The sequence below is a fragment of the Carassius gibelio genome, chromosome B12, assembly GCF_023724105.1.
Source record: "Carassius gibelio isolate Cgi1373 ecotype wild population from Czech Republic chromosome B12, carGib1.2-hapl.c, whole genome shotgun sequence".
In the NCBI taxonomy this organism is placed as follows: Eukaryota; Metazoa; Chordata; class Actinopteri; order Cypriniformes; family Cyprinidae; genus Carassius; species Carassius gibelio.
In genome coordinates this window covers 2,994,346-3,009,239 of record NC_068407.1, presented here as the reverse complement: position 1 = coordinate 3,009,239, position 14,894 = coordinate 2,994,346, and the positions used below count along the sequence as shown (strand labels likewise).

General features: G+C 32.7%; 1 protein-coding gene across 1 annotated transcript; it reads left to right on the top strand.

The window, feature by feature from the left end:
* The first annotated feature begins 3,046 nt into the window (after positions 1 to 3,046).
* On the top strand, positions 3,047 to 13,602 carry si:ch211-27e6.1 (serine/threonine-protein kinase H2). The gene is made up of 3 exons (XM_052571487.1): positions 3,047 to 3,367; positions 4,640 to 5,396; positions 10,630 to 13,602. Exons 1-3 carry the CDS (start codon positions 3,096 to 3,098, stop codon positions 10,945 to 10,947), a joined length of 1,347 nt encoding a protein of 448 aa, XP_052427447.1. The 5' UTR covers positions 3,047 to 3,095; the 3' UTR covers positions 10,948 to 13,602.
* Positions 13,603 to 14,894: the final 1,292 nt, after the last annotated feature.

The window sequence follows — 14,894 nt, the reverse complement described above, 5'->3', positions numbered from 1 at the left end:
CCCACAACCTCATCATCTCACTGCCAAGACTGTAAGACTCGGATTTGGGTTTTAATAAAACTGGGATTGTTATTGGTAGTCACAGAGACATGTTCCATTACGTTCCATTTCTACTCATAAGGACAGGAGTTCTCCAGCAGCTGTGATCACATTTTGTGTTGCTGCTCTGGAGTGTACACTTTAATGGTGGAGGCAATAAACACACTCACACAAACATACACTGTTAGTGTGGATTATTTACAAAATTCAAAGGTCATTCAAAATTAAGAAATATGCATGAGAGTATGCATAATGAGTGTGCATTCTATAAATACATATACAATATTTTTGCTCTTTGTTTTTTTGCTTCAGTTTAACTATAATAGTCTTTATCCCACAATGCAATGTGTTCAACTTGATTGTACAGTGTTAGTTATTTTTGCATGTATTTTTGTGCTTTACGTTTTAACACAAAATTGAATAAAAATATGTGTTTTCAAGATAATAATTGGATGCTTCATGCAATGTCATGTATACTTCTATTTAACCATCTCATGCATTAATTAATAAATGATGAAGATATGCTTTTTTTTTACAAACAAGAATGAATGTATAATTTTATATTTTATTTTATATTTTAATGTTTTAGTTTATAATGTTTGTAATATTATAATATTTTTCTTGATATAAAAAAAGGTTAGAATGAGGTATATGGCATGCTGTATTCAACAGTAAGCCAGATTTCTGAACTTCTGGACTCAGCTGTTATTTTTCAAGACAAAACTGCTTTAAATTGTTTCAGTTTGAGCATATCAGTGCATTTAGCTGGATTATTCAGTCTCAAGACTGTTTGACCACTCGTATCGATTTTACACTAGCAGTTAAGGGCATAATATAGCGATGCTTTTCATAAAACAGGATGCTGACATCCCCTCCTGCTCATTTCCTGTTTATCAAGGATAAGTTCTTGTACCAGACAAAGGTTAGAAATTCAAGTTTCTCCTGCCAAATCCATCTGAACGATTATAATTGAGTCTGATTCTTCACTTTGTCATGTGTGTCGACTGCATTTATCATGCTGCCTGATAAGTGACATCATAAGCAAAACAAAACAGGCCCTTCATATGAGTGTAAATGAAGGGATGATGAGTGTATTGTGTGGTTTCCATGGCAATTAAGGTTTCAGATTAGGCAATGGATTAGGTCTGGATTATGTGGGGATTACGATGGATGATCGCAGCAGTCAAAACAAGTTAATTACGCTCTCCATCCATTTATTTCAATCAACTTTATAGAAATCTCAATATTGCACTCTAGTGGAGGCATTGAAAACGACATCGGGCAGAGTGTTTGAACATCTACTTTATCAATCATGCTTGTGGCCGTCTGTATATTAATCTTATTTTAAAGTGTCAGTATAATGCCATTAGATGTGTTTTCATTATATCCAAAAGGATCCAGACGCTATGACTCAAGGCACCGCAGTATTATTTTCAGGCTGCACCAAAAGATTATTTTAAATGAGCTCATTCTATTCTGCTTCATTTACAGCACACTTAAATGTGATGGGAAATGGCTTTGTGCTTTCTGAGATTAAAGATCAGATGTTATGCAGAAATATTAGGCCTACAGCTCACAGGAGTTGGGAACTTCAGACATGAATTACCCATTCCTTCACCATTTTAGTCTGAATCTTAGAGAATTGTCAGGCTCCTTCTGATGAATCAGTGTGATTTAATGTGTTGTGATTTGTGACTGGGATTTTATTACTTGTTTGTTGCTCTTTTATAATGCATGAGTCTTAATGAAGTTTGTAATTATGTTGCATTTAAATATCTTCTTTTTCTTTGAAGCTTATGCTAAAATTCCTTAGATTTAGCTTTGATGGAAGAATTTGAGGAGAAAAGTCATTTATTTATTTATTTTAACTTTTAAGCTAAAAGAGATAAACACAAACATTTTATAATTTTTTTTAATCTATTTTCAGTCTAGGAGTAAAAACTGACTTCTTTTTTTAAATTGACAAAAAAATAAACTTAAATATATCAGAAAGCTACCAAGGTAACAGCCTGATGGAAAAAAAAGGAATTCAAATATCAATAAAACTAATATTATTAATAACATTGTAACATAATAGCTAAAACTGAGATAAAAAGTAATAAAAACTATATTGACATTAATTGTCAATTTTTTATTTATTATTTGTTTTATTATTACAATGACAAACTGCTACAAAATGATAAAAATGTTACTGAAATTAAAATGAAAATGGAAAATCTATAAATAAAAACATTCAGAATAAAAACTATAGTATCTCAAAGGGGTTCATATTTGTTTTAGGTAATCTACTTCCGGTCTATGAACTGGGAATTGTCAAGTCTTCCGCAGACAGTCGTTTACATTTTAATGATTATTGGGAAAAAATGCCATTAAAATTTACATGGTATATATTGGGTGTTTATTTGTCTATGAATATATTCCGTTAATGTTAATGTTCTGTATTTACCTTCTTCTCTTAATAACCATACATAAAGAGTTATGAAAGGAAAATGAAGAGTCATTTTCATGAAATGGTACCCTTTTTTTACTGAAAATTAAAAAAAATCTGAACTTAGTCATTTGTATTTATACAGTAGATTTGACTTTTTTAGTGTTTTCAAATTAAAAAAAAAAAAATCTAAATGTTTTTTTTTTTTTTTTTTTCTCAGACATTCACAAGACAAAATGATGCCCTCAAACAGCATTTTACAAAGTTTATCTTAATGTACTCATCTATTTATTTATTTCTATAAAAACCTGCCTTTTCATTGCTATATAAATATAACTCCATAGTTGATCAAGCTTTCTTTGTTTTGTTACAGGGCAATGATGGTGTTGTTAAAAGGCCTCTAAAATAGGCTTGGATCAAACAGCTATCACTCAGGTGTGAGTTGTTGCACTTGTGCTGGAAATGCAGAAGTCGTGTGCAGGTGCGCAACAGCTGCTCTTCAACCAACCCAAAGTCATGCATCCATTAGGAGGATCTATGAAGGTTTATTCACTCTGGCAAGTGTCAGCCCATCTAAGAGCATCTGTATGGGTTAAAACCACGCATCTCACCCTATAAGGTGTTTATAATGGGAACTAGCTCTGGAAAAGTGTTACCTGAGCCCTCCAAAAATGGATATTTTTGCCTTATCAACTCTGTTGTGAACTTCAAGAAACAAGAGACTGACAAGGAAAACTGTAAAGAGAAACAACAGGCTTGGCTTTGGAGGAGGAGAAGTGACAGAAGGGCTTCCCGGAGAGGAATATCAGAAGAAGTCAAAGAATCGGTTCATCTGGAGGAGCAGATGACGAATCCTAATGCAAAGTTTCGTGCAAAGTTTGATCCACGCGTCACAGCGAGGTACTGATGTTCTGTTTGCAGAATAGTATCTGCTTTACTGCAAAAATAGTACTAGTATAAAGAATGTATGCTATATTGTGCACAATATGTACATTTTCTGTATGCATTTGCAAGTTAAGCTAAAGTTTTGTTTTATACACTACCATTGAAACTTCTTCAGAAGGTAAGTTTTACTAAGTCTGTATTTATTTGATTAAAAATACAGTAAAAACTGTAAGATGTTAAATATTATTATATCTCTCAAAAGTATGCAGTAAGCACAAAGCTAGAATTTCATTCCTAACATAACCTTTGTGAAGAATGCAGTAAACTTTATTATTTCAGTCTGGATGGCAGAATTAAAATATCAAACATGATGTGTCAATTACAGATCCCTGCTATAATTAAATGCTTTATTATATTTATTAGTCCACCAGTGCCACTCACAGTTTTTAATCCAAGCCTAAAAGTAATAATGAAATCTCATTTATGAAATAAAGTGATGTTATTTAATTTGATGAATCCAATTACAGCAACAAAATAGTCTCTAATAGCAGATGCTTCTGTGCATAGAGTTACTGAAGTTAACTAAAATAAAACCATTAAAAAAAAAATTGTGACTTGAAATAAAATAAACCATAACTTAACATATAAAATATATAACTACACCTAAAACTTAAAGCATAAAACACTTGTTACTTTAACTGGAAATTGAATTAGGGTTAGGGTTAGGGTTATGAAATTAAATTCAATTCAATTCAATTCAATATATTATATCAGATATCTCCCAAAGCAACATTCTCGATTGTATTAGTTTAGCTTGATGTAAAAATAAATGAATAAACAAATTAAATAAATAAATAAAAATGACAAAAAGCACACAAAATAATTGCAAAATATTACATAAAATAAAAAAGAAAACTCATTTAAAATATCAATAAAACATGCTATGAATAACCTTGTAACTTAATGTACTAAAAAAATTAATAAAAAATATATCAACATATTTAAATAAAAATAAAATAATGGTAACACTTTATTTTAAGGTGTCCGTGTTACAGTGTAATTATACATTTAAGTACTGAGTAATATTTATTAATTACACATACTTACTATATGGTTAGGGTAAGGATTAGGGTTTCTCTTAGGGCTACTTGCATGTAATTATGCATAATGTATTGTTATTATAATAGTAAGTACATATTAAAATTGTCACAAATTAAAATGAAAATGCAAAATAAAATGAATAAAATAATTCAAAATATGACTAAAAACAGTTCGTATCTGTTTTAGGTATGACATCAAGGCTCTGATCGGCAGCGGTAGCTTCAGCCGCGTGGTACGTGCTGAGCACAGACGCACACGCCAACCCTTCGCCATTAAACTTCTGGAGGTCAAAGGTCGTGAGGGTCACGAGGCCTGTCAGGCAGAGCTCGGGGTCCTGCGACGGGTGAACCACTGCAATGTCATCCGCCTGGCCGAGGTGTTCGAGACGCAGCATCGTGTCTATCTGGTTCTGGAGCTGGCCACGGGAGGAGAGCTCCTGGAGCGCGTGATCGCCCGAGGAACCTTCAGAGAACGGGACGCCACCAAGGCCTTGATGATGGTGTCCAGCGGGCTGCGCTATCTACACACACTGGGCGTCATCCACAGGGACCTCAAACCCGAAAACCTGCTGTACTACCATCCGGGACAGGACTCGCGATTGATCATAACAGACTTTGGACTCGCTTGCTGGGAGAACAAGACGACGGTTTCATTTCAGAGCAGAGGAGGTACAGCTGTTATGACTCAGGATGCAGATTTCGTCTCTGTAGATGTTGAGAAGAGCGGTCAGGCTAAAGACTGGGCTGTGAGGACGCTCTGCGGCACGCCAGAGTACCTGGCCCCTGAGATGCTGGCGCGGAGACCCTGCAGCAGCGCGGTGGATATGTGGGCGCTGGGAGTCATCACTTATATCCTGCTGAGCGGCTCGCTGCCCTTCGACCAGAGCAGCCGACCACGACTCTTCAGGGCCATTCTCAGGGGCAGCTACAGTTTCCATGGAGATGTGAGTGTCACAATGCTTTTCCTCACACAATATGCGTTTTTATTTGCGAGTTTAAAGGTACAGTTCAGTCAAAATTCAAATGTGCTAAATTTACCCATCCAAGATGTAGATGAGTTTGTTTCTTCATCAGATTTGGAGCAAGGTAGCATTGCATCACTTGCTCTGTAATGGATCCTCTGCAGTAAATGGGTGCCAGAAGCAGAGGTTTGAAGTTAAGAACGTCTTAAAAAGATGGATTTGTTTCGCAAAAATGTGCCACTTTTTACTTCAGAAAATATTAATTGATGGACTGGAGTGGTGTGGACTATTGTGATGTTTTTATCAGCTGTTTGGACTCTCATTCTGACGGCACCCATTCACTGCAGATGATCCATTACTGAGCAGTGATGCAATGCCACATTTCTCCAAATCATTTGTGATGAAGAAACATACTCATCAACATCTTGGATGGCCTGAGTGAGAACATATTTTCTAAAAGGTAAATCAGACCTGTCACAAAAACCTAAAAACATATTAAGAATTTATTCCTCATTTTCATTTTGGAGGCTTGATGCAAACCATATTTTGCATGTGTAAAAACACAAATCTTTTCTTTAGCAGACTATAATTTTCATCAGAGAATCCTGACATAAAAATGTTTCACAGTTTATACAAAAATATTAGCATTGATAATAATAACAAATGTTTCTCGAGCAGCAAGAAAGCATATTAAAATGATTTCTGAAGTACTGAACACTGGAGTAGTGATGCTGAAAATTCAGCTTTGCCTCACAGGAATAAATTACATTTTAAAATATATTAAAATAGACAAATATTTATTTTAATTATTAAAATACTTACTTTAAATTGTAATAACATTTCACAACATTACTGTTTTGTATTTCTGAGCAAATAAATGCAGCCTTGATGAACTTTGATTTCAACCAGAATATATTTATGTTATCAAACGCCATAATGGCATTCATACATTTTTCCTTACGTATGCAATTATTAGGGCCTACTGTAATGGTAGTTTATTCATTTTTATATTGAATACAGTCTTTAATAATCATATTGAAGCTTGTGATGGCCTAACCAGACCACCAGCACTGAGATGCCTTGAATGACCTGCAGCAGATTGATGAAACATCCAGCCGAGTGTGAATTAAAGGGCAAACAGAGTTTGTGTGTGTGGGAAGGTGAAATCCGGTCACCTGTGTAAACAGCCAGCAGCTACCTGACTGATGTGTCGTCCACTCGCCTCATCTCAAGGGTGTGTGTGAGCATGTGTGTGTGTGTGTGAGAGAGGTGAGAGGTGGTAATCAGAGGGGAGAGGAGATCCACCACAAGGCTTTTATCACCCTTAAACTGCAAACACACACAGACACACAGATTTCTTTATCACTTCCAACCCCCAGAGCTGTGAAATTATGGGTGCAATTGTACAACAATAATTGCTGTTCTCCTGAAGAGAAAGAACATTAACTATAAAGCTATTTGTAATCCTGCTGCTCACAGACAGTAATCAGACACATGTGGGAATTATTATTTTTTATTTTTTGGTTTGGGACTACTGAGTCACAATATAATTGGTAGCTGTAGAGCAAGACTGTAATAAGTGGGTTAATATCTACGATGTCATTCCTTTGCATGGATATGAAGCTATAAAGCCACAGGACCACACTTAAAGTCTGGCCGTTTAACCCATTTGGATAATTGCATTGAGTATTTATTGTTTTCATTCCTTTTTTGTGCAGCTTTCCATGCATCTGTTTGAAGCTGACCCAAGTAATTAAAAAAAAGAGTAGGATTTACTTTAAAACCATTTTAGAATTGTATATATATATATATATATATATATATATATATATATATATATATATATATATATATATATATATATATATATATATATATATATATATATATATATATATAAACCCCGAGATAAATTAAAAATGAAAATTTTATGTAGAAAGACTGAAATAATATTTTATATATATATATATATATATATATATATATATATATATATATATATATATATATATATATATATATATATATTATACAGTATATTATTTACAATTTACAAAAATATTTGTAACATTTGTACTTTGCAGATTAGCATTTAGCTTTTATCATGTTAATTACATTTTTACTCAAAAATTAGATGTTTGAAACGACAAAAAATAAAACACAAGACTATGGTACATGCATTTATATATATATATATTCCTATATCTTCATTTACTGCTTGGTTTCTGATGAATGTTTCTATGGATTTTTAATATGCATTCTATTTTTAAGTTCTCTGCCTACTTGTATTTCATATATATTAATGTTAATCACAACATCTCACAGTGGAGACACGCTGTGCGCCGAACACACCTGAGATAATTCAGCGCAAATGTGTTTCATCTCACTCGTTTGACCTGATGATTTCTCTCATTAAATACTACACAGATTGCATTCACACACTTATTAAAGACTCTGGAGAACCTAAAACAACTTCAAATAAGGACTGAACCTTTTTCATTAAAGCCTAATTTCAGGGTTCATTTTTTATCTGCATCTCGCTGTGAATTCAGATGCTGTTATGGTGTGTAATTAGAAACGATTCAACTGTCCTTTATAGGTTAAACACATGCACATGGAGCCACACTTCTGCAGATATATACATATATATTTAACCACATGAATACACAATCACTCGGTATGATAGACTCAGAATGGTAGATTGGACGCAGAACACCAGAGATGGTCGTTTGGCTCTCGCTATGTTTTATTGATGTCAGATTTCTCTCTTTTTCTTGATGTAATTGCTGGATTCTTTACTTCGTTTGATACAGACCACAGCAAAACTAATGTACTTTAATGTTTTCTTGTAAAACTCACACACGTTTTTGTTTTTTAAAAGTGTTTCTGTGTGTGTTTGAATGAAACCTGCTCTTTAAAATCTATTCGTCAGCAGCCGACTTGCAATTGTCAATTTCATGGCTGATTTATAGTCTTTACTGAATGTGTGGGAGCGAGAGAAGATGTGTTCAGAATGGAAAGCTAGCTTACTCCTTACAATCAGACAGTTGCATGTGCTTCATGCTATATTGTCATGTGAACTACAGAGTGTAGTTATCATCAACTTTTGCAGTCGGTGCAAATAATGTGTGGGAAAGGATGTTAAAATCACAACTTCTACAGTCATTTTAATGTTTTATTCCGATGTTCAGTAAATAGATTAATCTTATTCAGAACAATTATTTTGTGTTTAATCAATAATTATGAATTTATTAATAATATTTTTAAAATATATATAATTTATTGATAATTACATTGATAATTTACACTTTTTCTAACATTTTTTTCACATTCATATTTATTATTCTTATTGTCCTGTTGTTTTGTAATACCTTGTTAGAGATGAATGGATGAAGATTATTTTTCAACAAAAGCATTGATTGCATTTCTACTTTATCAGTTTAGCCACTTCTATTACCGCATATTTCAGCAAGGATTTTTTTTTTTTTTTTTTTTACTATTTATTTATTTGTTTATTTGTTTTTTGTTTATTCTTATCTAAATGTAATTATTGGTTGTAATTTTTACAAAATATTTATTAACTATTTATTAGTTTTTCAAAATATTTTTTAATCAGTCAATCAATATTTATTTATGTATTTATTTATTTATTTATTTATTGTTATTTAATTGTATTTATTGGTTTTAATATTTACAAAATATTGTGCTATTTATTTAGGTTTTTATATATTTTTTTCAATTAATATAATTTTTATTTTATTTTATTTTATTTGATCTTATTTTATTTTATTTTATTTTGAAAGAAAGAAAGAAAGAAAGAAAGAAAGAAAGAAAGAAAGAAAGAAAGAAAGAGAGAAAGAAAGGAAGTTCATTCCAAATAATTATTCCAGGTAATTTTGTGTATTGTTCTAAGGATGTTTACAATGTGCCATTTTCCTGTTCGTCGCTCATCCACTTTATAATATACATCACATATTTTATACATTTTTGCAATTCACATTGTTTACTCTTGCATTTTTTCTTGTTTTTCGTCCTGTTTTACCATAGAATAAAATCGTCTGAGTGCTTCTCTTATGCCAGAGATGGTTATTAACTTCAAATTAGCGATGAGTCACAGATCTATTGAGAACCGCTGACATTTATTGACTAATGTCCTCACATTCAAACGGCGACGAGGCGGAAATGCCATGTTGTGTATCTAATGCAGCTTAAGAGGCAGAAGCGTCGGTGGCACAGGTCATTGGTGGTCAGAAGACGGCGGTCCGGCCTCCATGTGTACGCAGTGACATTTACAGCCATAGCTGTGCTGTGTTAGCTCTCAGACCAGATGAGTTGATGCTGTTCTAAACACAGACTGAATGCCAAACCAGCAATGAATCGATTTCATGCAGGAAAAATGTGGGCAGCAGGGTTTGCTGGAGCGAAGTTACAAACTTACCGAGTTACTGATTCAGAGATCAATATAAGGATTCTGCTAAAGATTTTTCATTACTTGGGAGTCTTTTCAAGATTACCGAATCACGCTCATATCTGTCAGAACATTCTCTCCAGACAAGTGGTGTTAATCTGAAAATATCTTATTTTTTATTTATTTAAAGGTATAAAAAAAAAAATCAATAAGAAATTTATATTATGTATTATTAAAACATACTGAAACTTTAGAAGGATCCCAATATCAGAAATGAATGGGGTTCAGTTTTAACAGCGCATTTGAAATGTAATGTATTAAATACACATACACAATAAACAGCTGAGGTCATATATATATATATATAGATAGATAGATAGATAGATAGATAGATAGATAGATAGATAGAGATAGATAGATAGATAGATAGATAGATAGATAGATAGATAGATAGATAGATAGATAGATAGATAGATAGATAGATAGATAGATAGATAGAAAAACATTTATTTATTCTTTTTTTTTTTTGAACAACTATTTACTGTGGAACATTTCACTGTTGATTTATTTTATTTATTTTACTTTTGAACCTTATTTAGTGTATGGCACATTTCACTGTTGATTTGTTTTTTTATTTTATTTTATTTTATTTTTGACCTTACCTATTGTATGGCATTTCCACTGTTTATTTTATTTTATTTTATTTTATTTTTAATACCTTTCACTGTCTGAAAGTTTGTGGGATGGGGGATATAAATGGACTTTAATTATACTGGCAAACTTTTTCTCTCCCGATCTCTCTTTTAGCCATGGAAATCAGTATCTACATTGGCCAAAAGCTTCATCGATCGTCTCCTGACCCTTGAGCCCGAGCACCGGATGACTGCTGAGGAAACTCTCAAGCATCCTTGGCTGGTCAGCATGGCAGCCTGTTCCTCCAACAAGAACCTACACCGCTCAATTTCCCGAAACCTCCAGCGGCGGGCGTCACGGGCCTCCTCTCGATGCCCCAGCTCAGGCTCTACTCCTGGGTCTCGGATATCAATGAGGTCTGGGTCATGGCTGGGTTCTGGGCCACGGTTAGGGCTCAGTGACTTGTCACAGAGCCAGAAGATCGCTGCTTAGCAAGTTGAAGGTTTGGCTGGTTAGCATGGATCCATTATTTTATCCAACAGCGCTATCACTCATCTGTGCTATCAACAACCTGTTTAATTCTAAAGATCAGAGAGGAATGATCACTGAAAGGAATTGCATCATAAGTGGATGTCAAGAAAAAAAAATGAATAGAGGAAAAATGCACATGATCCTTTTTAATCCTTTTAATCTTTCTTTTTCTGACAGGTAAATCATGTGCATCCATACTTATATGATGGTGCTATATTAATTATTCAGGATCTTCAGCATATTATTAATCTCCTTCTCATGATGAACAGCGAAGGAGTTTAAAGCCTCCACTATAAAAAGAAGAGCACAGGTCAGCACCTCTGCTCTGTTCTCCCACATGCATTCCTTTATTAATCAGATGAATGTGAGATGATAACAAACTCACCATTCTATTTTTAATATATGTTTTTTAGCACTGAAAAGTCATGCATAAGTCTAAAATGCAAATGGGCAGAGAGTATAATCTTAAATGGTCTGATCTGCAGATTTTCTGTCCTGCTTCTTTTCATATGACTGTGTTTTTACATTAGGATGAGTCTCTGTAGATTGATCATGTGAAGGAATTAATACTTTTAGTCAGCAAGGATGCATTGAATTGAGAGCAAATTGACAGTAAGGTCATTTCTAATGTTGAATATATGCATATTTTATATAATGAATTCATCATAAAATGAAAAAAGTATCACTGTTTCCATGAGAAGATAAAGAGGCACAATGTTTTCAACACTGATAATACTGTATGATTTCTGAAGGATCATTTGATAATGAAGAATGGAGTAATTCAGCTTTCCATCACAGAAATAAATTACATTTTAAAATGTATTAAAATAGAAAATGGCTGTTTTATATTTTTAGAATATTTCACAATATAATCATATTATTTAATGTATTTTTATTATCCAGAAATGCAGCCTTGATGAGCATAAAATATATTTTTTAATATAAAAAAATCCAAACCCCAAAACTGTTGAAAATAAAAACTATCTATTAGTTAACTATCTAACTATCTTTTATCTAATTCAGATATGTTAAGTGTGTCTTAAGTGTTCAATCCTTGTAAAGATAAAGCAAATGATGTTGACAACAATGTGATGTGGAATCTGCCAAAGCCTTCAAACTGACATCCTTAAAAGAAGATGAAGGATTGCATTTTCACTTCGGTTCAAGGACTTTCCTCGCTCTGTTATTAAGGCTACACATGTTTTAAGTGATGCACAGAACATTCTGACAGTAGCAATCAATGGAAATAATGTGGCTTAATGTCAGAAATACTGCAGAGATCTTTAAAACTCAACACTAGCTCTATCAAACACAAAAAAGTGTTCAAAAGAGATCAAGATACGCTTCAGGTGAAACTTTCAGTAGTTTGTGTTGTGTCTCCTGAGCTTCACATTAAGAATATTTTTAAAGTCAAAGTTTGGGTTTATAATCAGTGTTTTTTCTTAGTTTTGTCTTGAAACAAGACTAAAGCATTATTGAACATACAGGCTGGAGATATTTTGACTTGCTATTTGACATTTTAGGGAGTTTTATCTTGACACAGTCATCACTGGTGCATTCATGGCATGCTTTTATTGCTTTGAAACTATAAAATTGTAACATTATATGTCCTTTATCACTGTTTACATATGAAGTAAATAAAAAAAATAGGGAGTGACTGCCCTCTGTTGGATAAATATTATATTATAAATATAACAAATATATATTATATTTTTTTCTGTTACATAAGTAGGACAGAACTATTTTGGCAAAGTTATGTTTCTTTATATGCATATATCTTTTTGCAATAATATTTATATGTGATAAAATGCGGAAAATGTTCCTATGCGTATTATATACTGAGAAATAAACAGATACATTTTAATTTGCCCACCATATTAGATATAATCCTCATTACATCTGTTTTCTTCTACTCATAAATGGATTTTATTTCATTTTGCAACTGTTTTCTTTTTCTCTGGGGTTTAGACTAGAGGTAGGAAATATTTAAAGCTCTTTAATATACATGTTCATATAAAGCTGTTTTGTGCATTGGGCCGTCCTGCTCTCAGCTTAATATTTGTTAATGATGTGTGGTGATGACTTTACAAAAATGAAAAAAAAACCTGTACATGAAACAGAATGAGCGATAAAATAACCATAAACATTTTGGTTGCTTCTGAATTCCCATGCTTAGTATGAAAGTACAAGAATTTAATTTCAGTGTCTGGTAGGAAATGTGGGGTTAAACAAGTACAAATGAACCTTTTGTAAACAATTGTATTGGTACTTATAGCGCTTGAAATGAGCTGCTCAGCTTGCAGTTTTCTGACCTTTTTTTTTCTTTGTGAGCATTGTGTGCCATTATTTGATGAGTTATTCATTTATTAATTCATTCAAAAGACACCAGCCTCCATGTGAGACACTGGCTTCCTGTATAACAGTTTCAAGGTCAAAGGTCACTTAGGAATGAACTTAATGAATTGCTTATGTTTTTGGTTAAGATAAAAGCAGCTGCTAAATTAATAAATGTAAATGTAACAGGAGATTTGAGAAGTCACACTTCTGCTCTTTGACCTTTTCTCCCTGTGAAAGACCATGTGTTACTTTCACAACACCGATATACTGTGTAGTGCTGTTTCCTCATGTTTGGACAGGTTCAGGTGCTCTTTCACTTTATTATATGAAAATGAAACACCATGAACCGCAATAATAAATCAAATCAGTCTGAGTCGACATGAGGGTGAGTAAATAATGACGGATCTTTTTATTTCTGGTGAACTGTTTCTTAAAACTGTATTAAAATGTGAATTAAAATGAACATGTCAACAAACATCCAGATGAAACATCCTCATGAGGAAGTGGAAACACTGTGCATGTCTATCTGTGAGCACTAGAGGGCGTCTTACAATCACGTGACCACTGCTATCCTGCATCACAACAATACTGGACTTCACACACACACACACACACAGACACACATATGTTGAAAACACAATGTCAAGATGCACCAAACACGCACCTAAAACATTCAAATTTTCCACCACGAAGACTGAGACAACTATGAACTGGACTGAAGGGGGTAAATTATAGATCATTTCCTGCCACCAGTGCTTTGTGGGTGTGAAAGTCATAAACTGTTTTGACTACATGTTGAGACAAGTCCTTGATGAGCTCAGTTCACTCATGCTTGTTCTAAGACTGTGAGCATGAGTAGTTCATTAAGCTTTGTCCATGATTTCTGAAATGTTCATTTAAAATTTCAGACTAGAGTAAATATTTTGATAAAACTTTACAATATCATTAACATTAGTTAGGCCTATTGCATTAACTAACATGAACAAATAAGATGATATAAATATATATATATATATATATATATATATATATTCAATTCAATTCAAGTTTATTTGTATAGCGCTTTTTACAATACAAATCGTTACAAAGCAACTTTACAGAAAATTATGTTTCTACAATATTTAGTAGTAGCTTATGGTGGTGACTGTCAGTTTGTGCACGTTTGACAGGATTTTTAGAAAAAAATTAATACAAGACGTAGTCAGGTAGACGATGAACATTATTAATATTATTAATTAATATATTATATGCACCAATAGGTTGTAAATGCTCTAATATATATATATATATATATATATATATATATATATTAGAGCATTTACAACCTTTGTTAAGCTACTTAATAAAAAATAATATAATATAATATAATATATTATAATATAATATAATATAATATAATATAATATAATATAATATAGTATAATATAATATAATATAATCCTAAATTCTGAAAAGAAAAAAAAATACAAACATAATGTATTATGTTGAACCTAACATAAAAAAGAAAGAAAGAAGTCATTTTGTGTTAAATACAGTATCATTAGGATATAAATTCTGTCACTCTCTGAGTG

Bases quoted from the DNA above. Each gene is read 5' to 3' on its own strand.
- si:ch211-27e6.1 (XM_052571487.1), top strand. From the start codon at position 3,096: ATGGGAACTAGCTCTGGAAAAGTGTTACCTGAGCCCTCCAAAAATGGA. The intron at 3,368-4,639 runs GTACTGATGTTC...TATCTGTTTTAG, and splicing joins GATCCACGCGTCACAGCGAG to GTATGACATCAAGGCTCTGA. The intron at 5,397-10,629 runs GTGAGTGTCACA...TCTCTCTTTTAG, and splicing joins GCTACAGTTTCCATGGAGAT to CCATGGAAATCAGTATCTAC.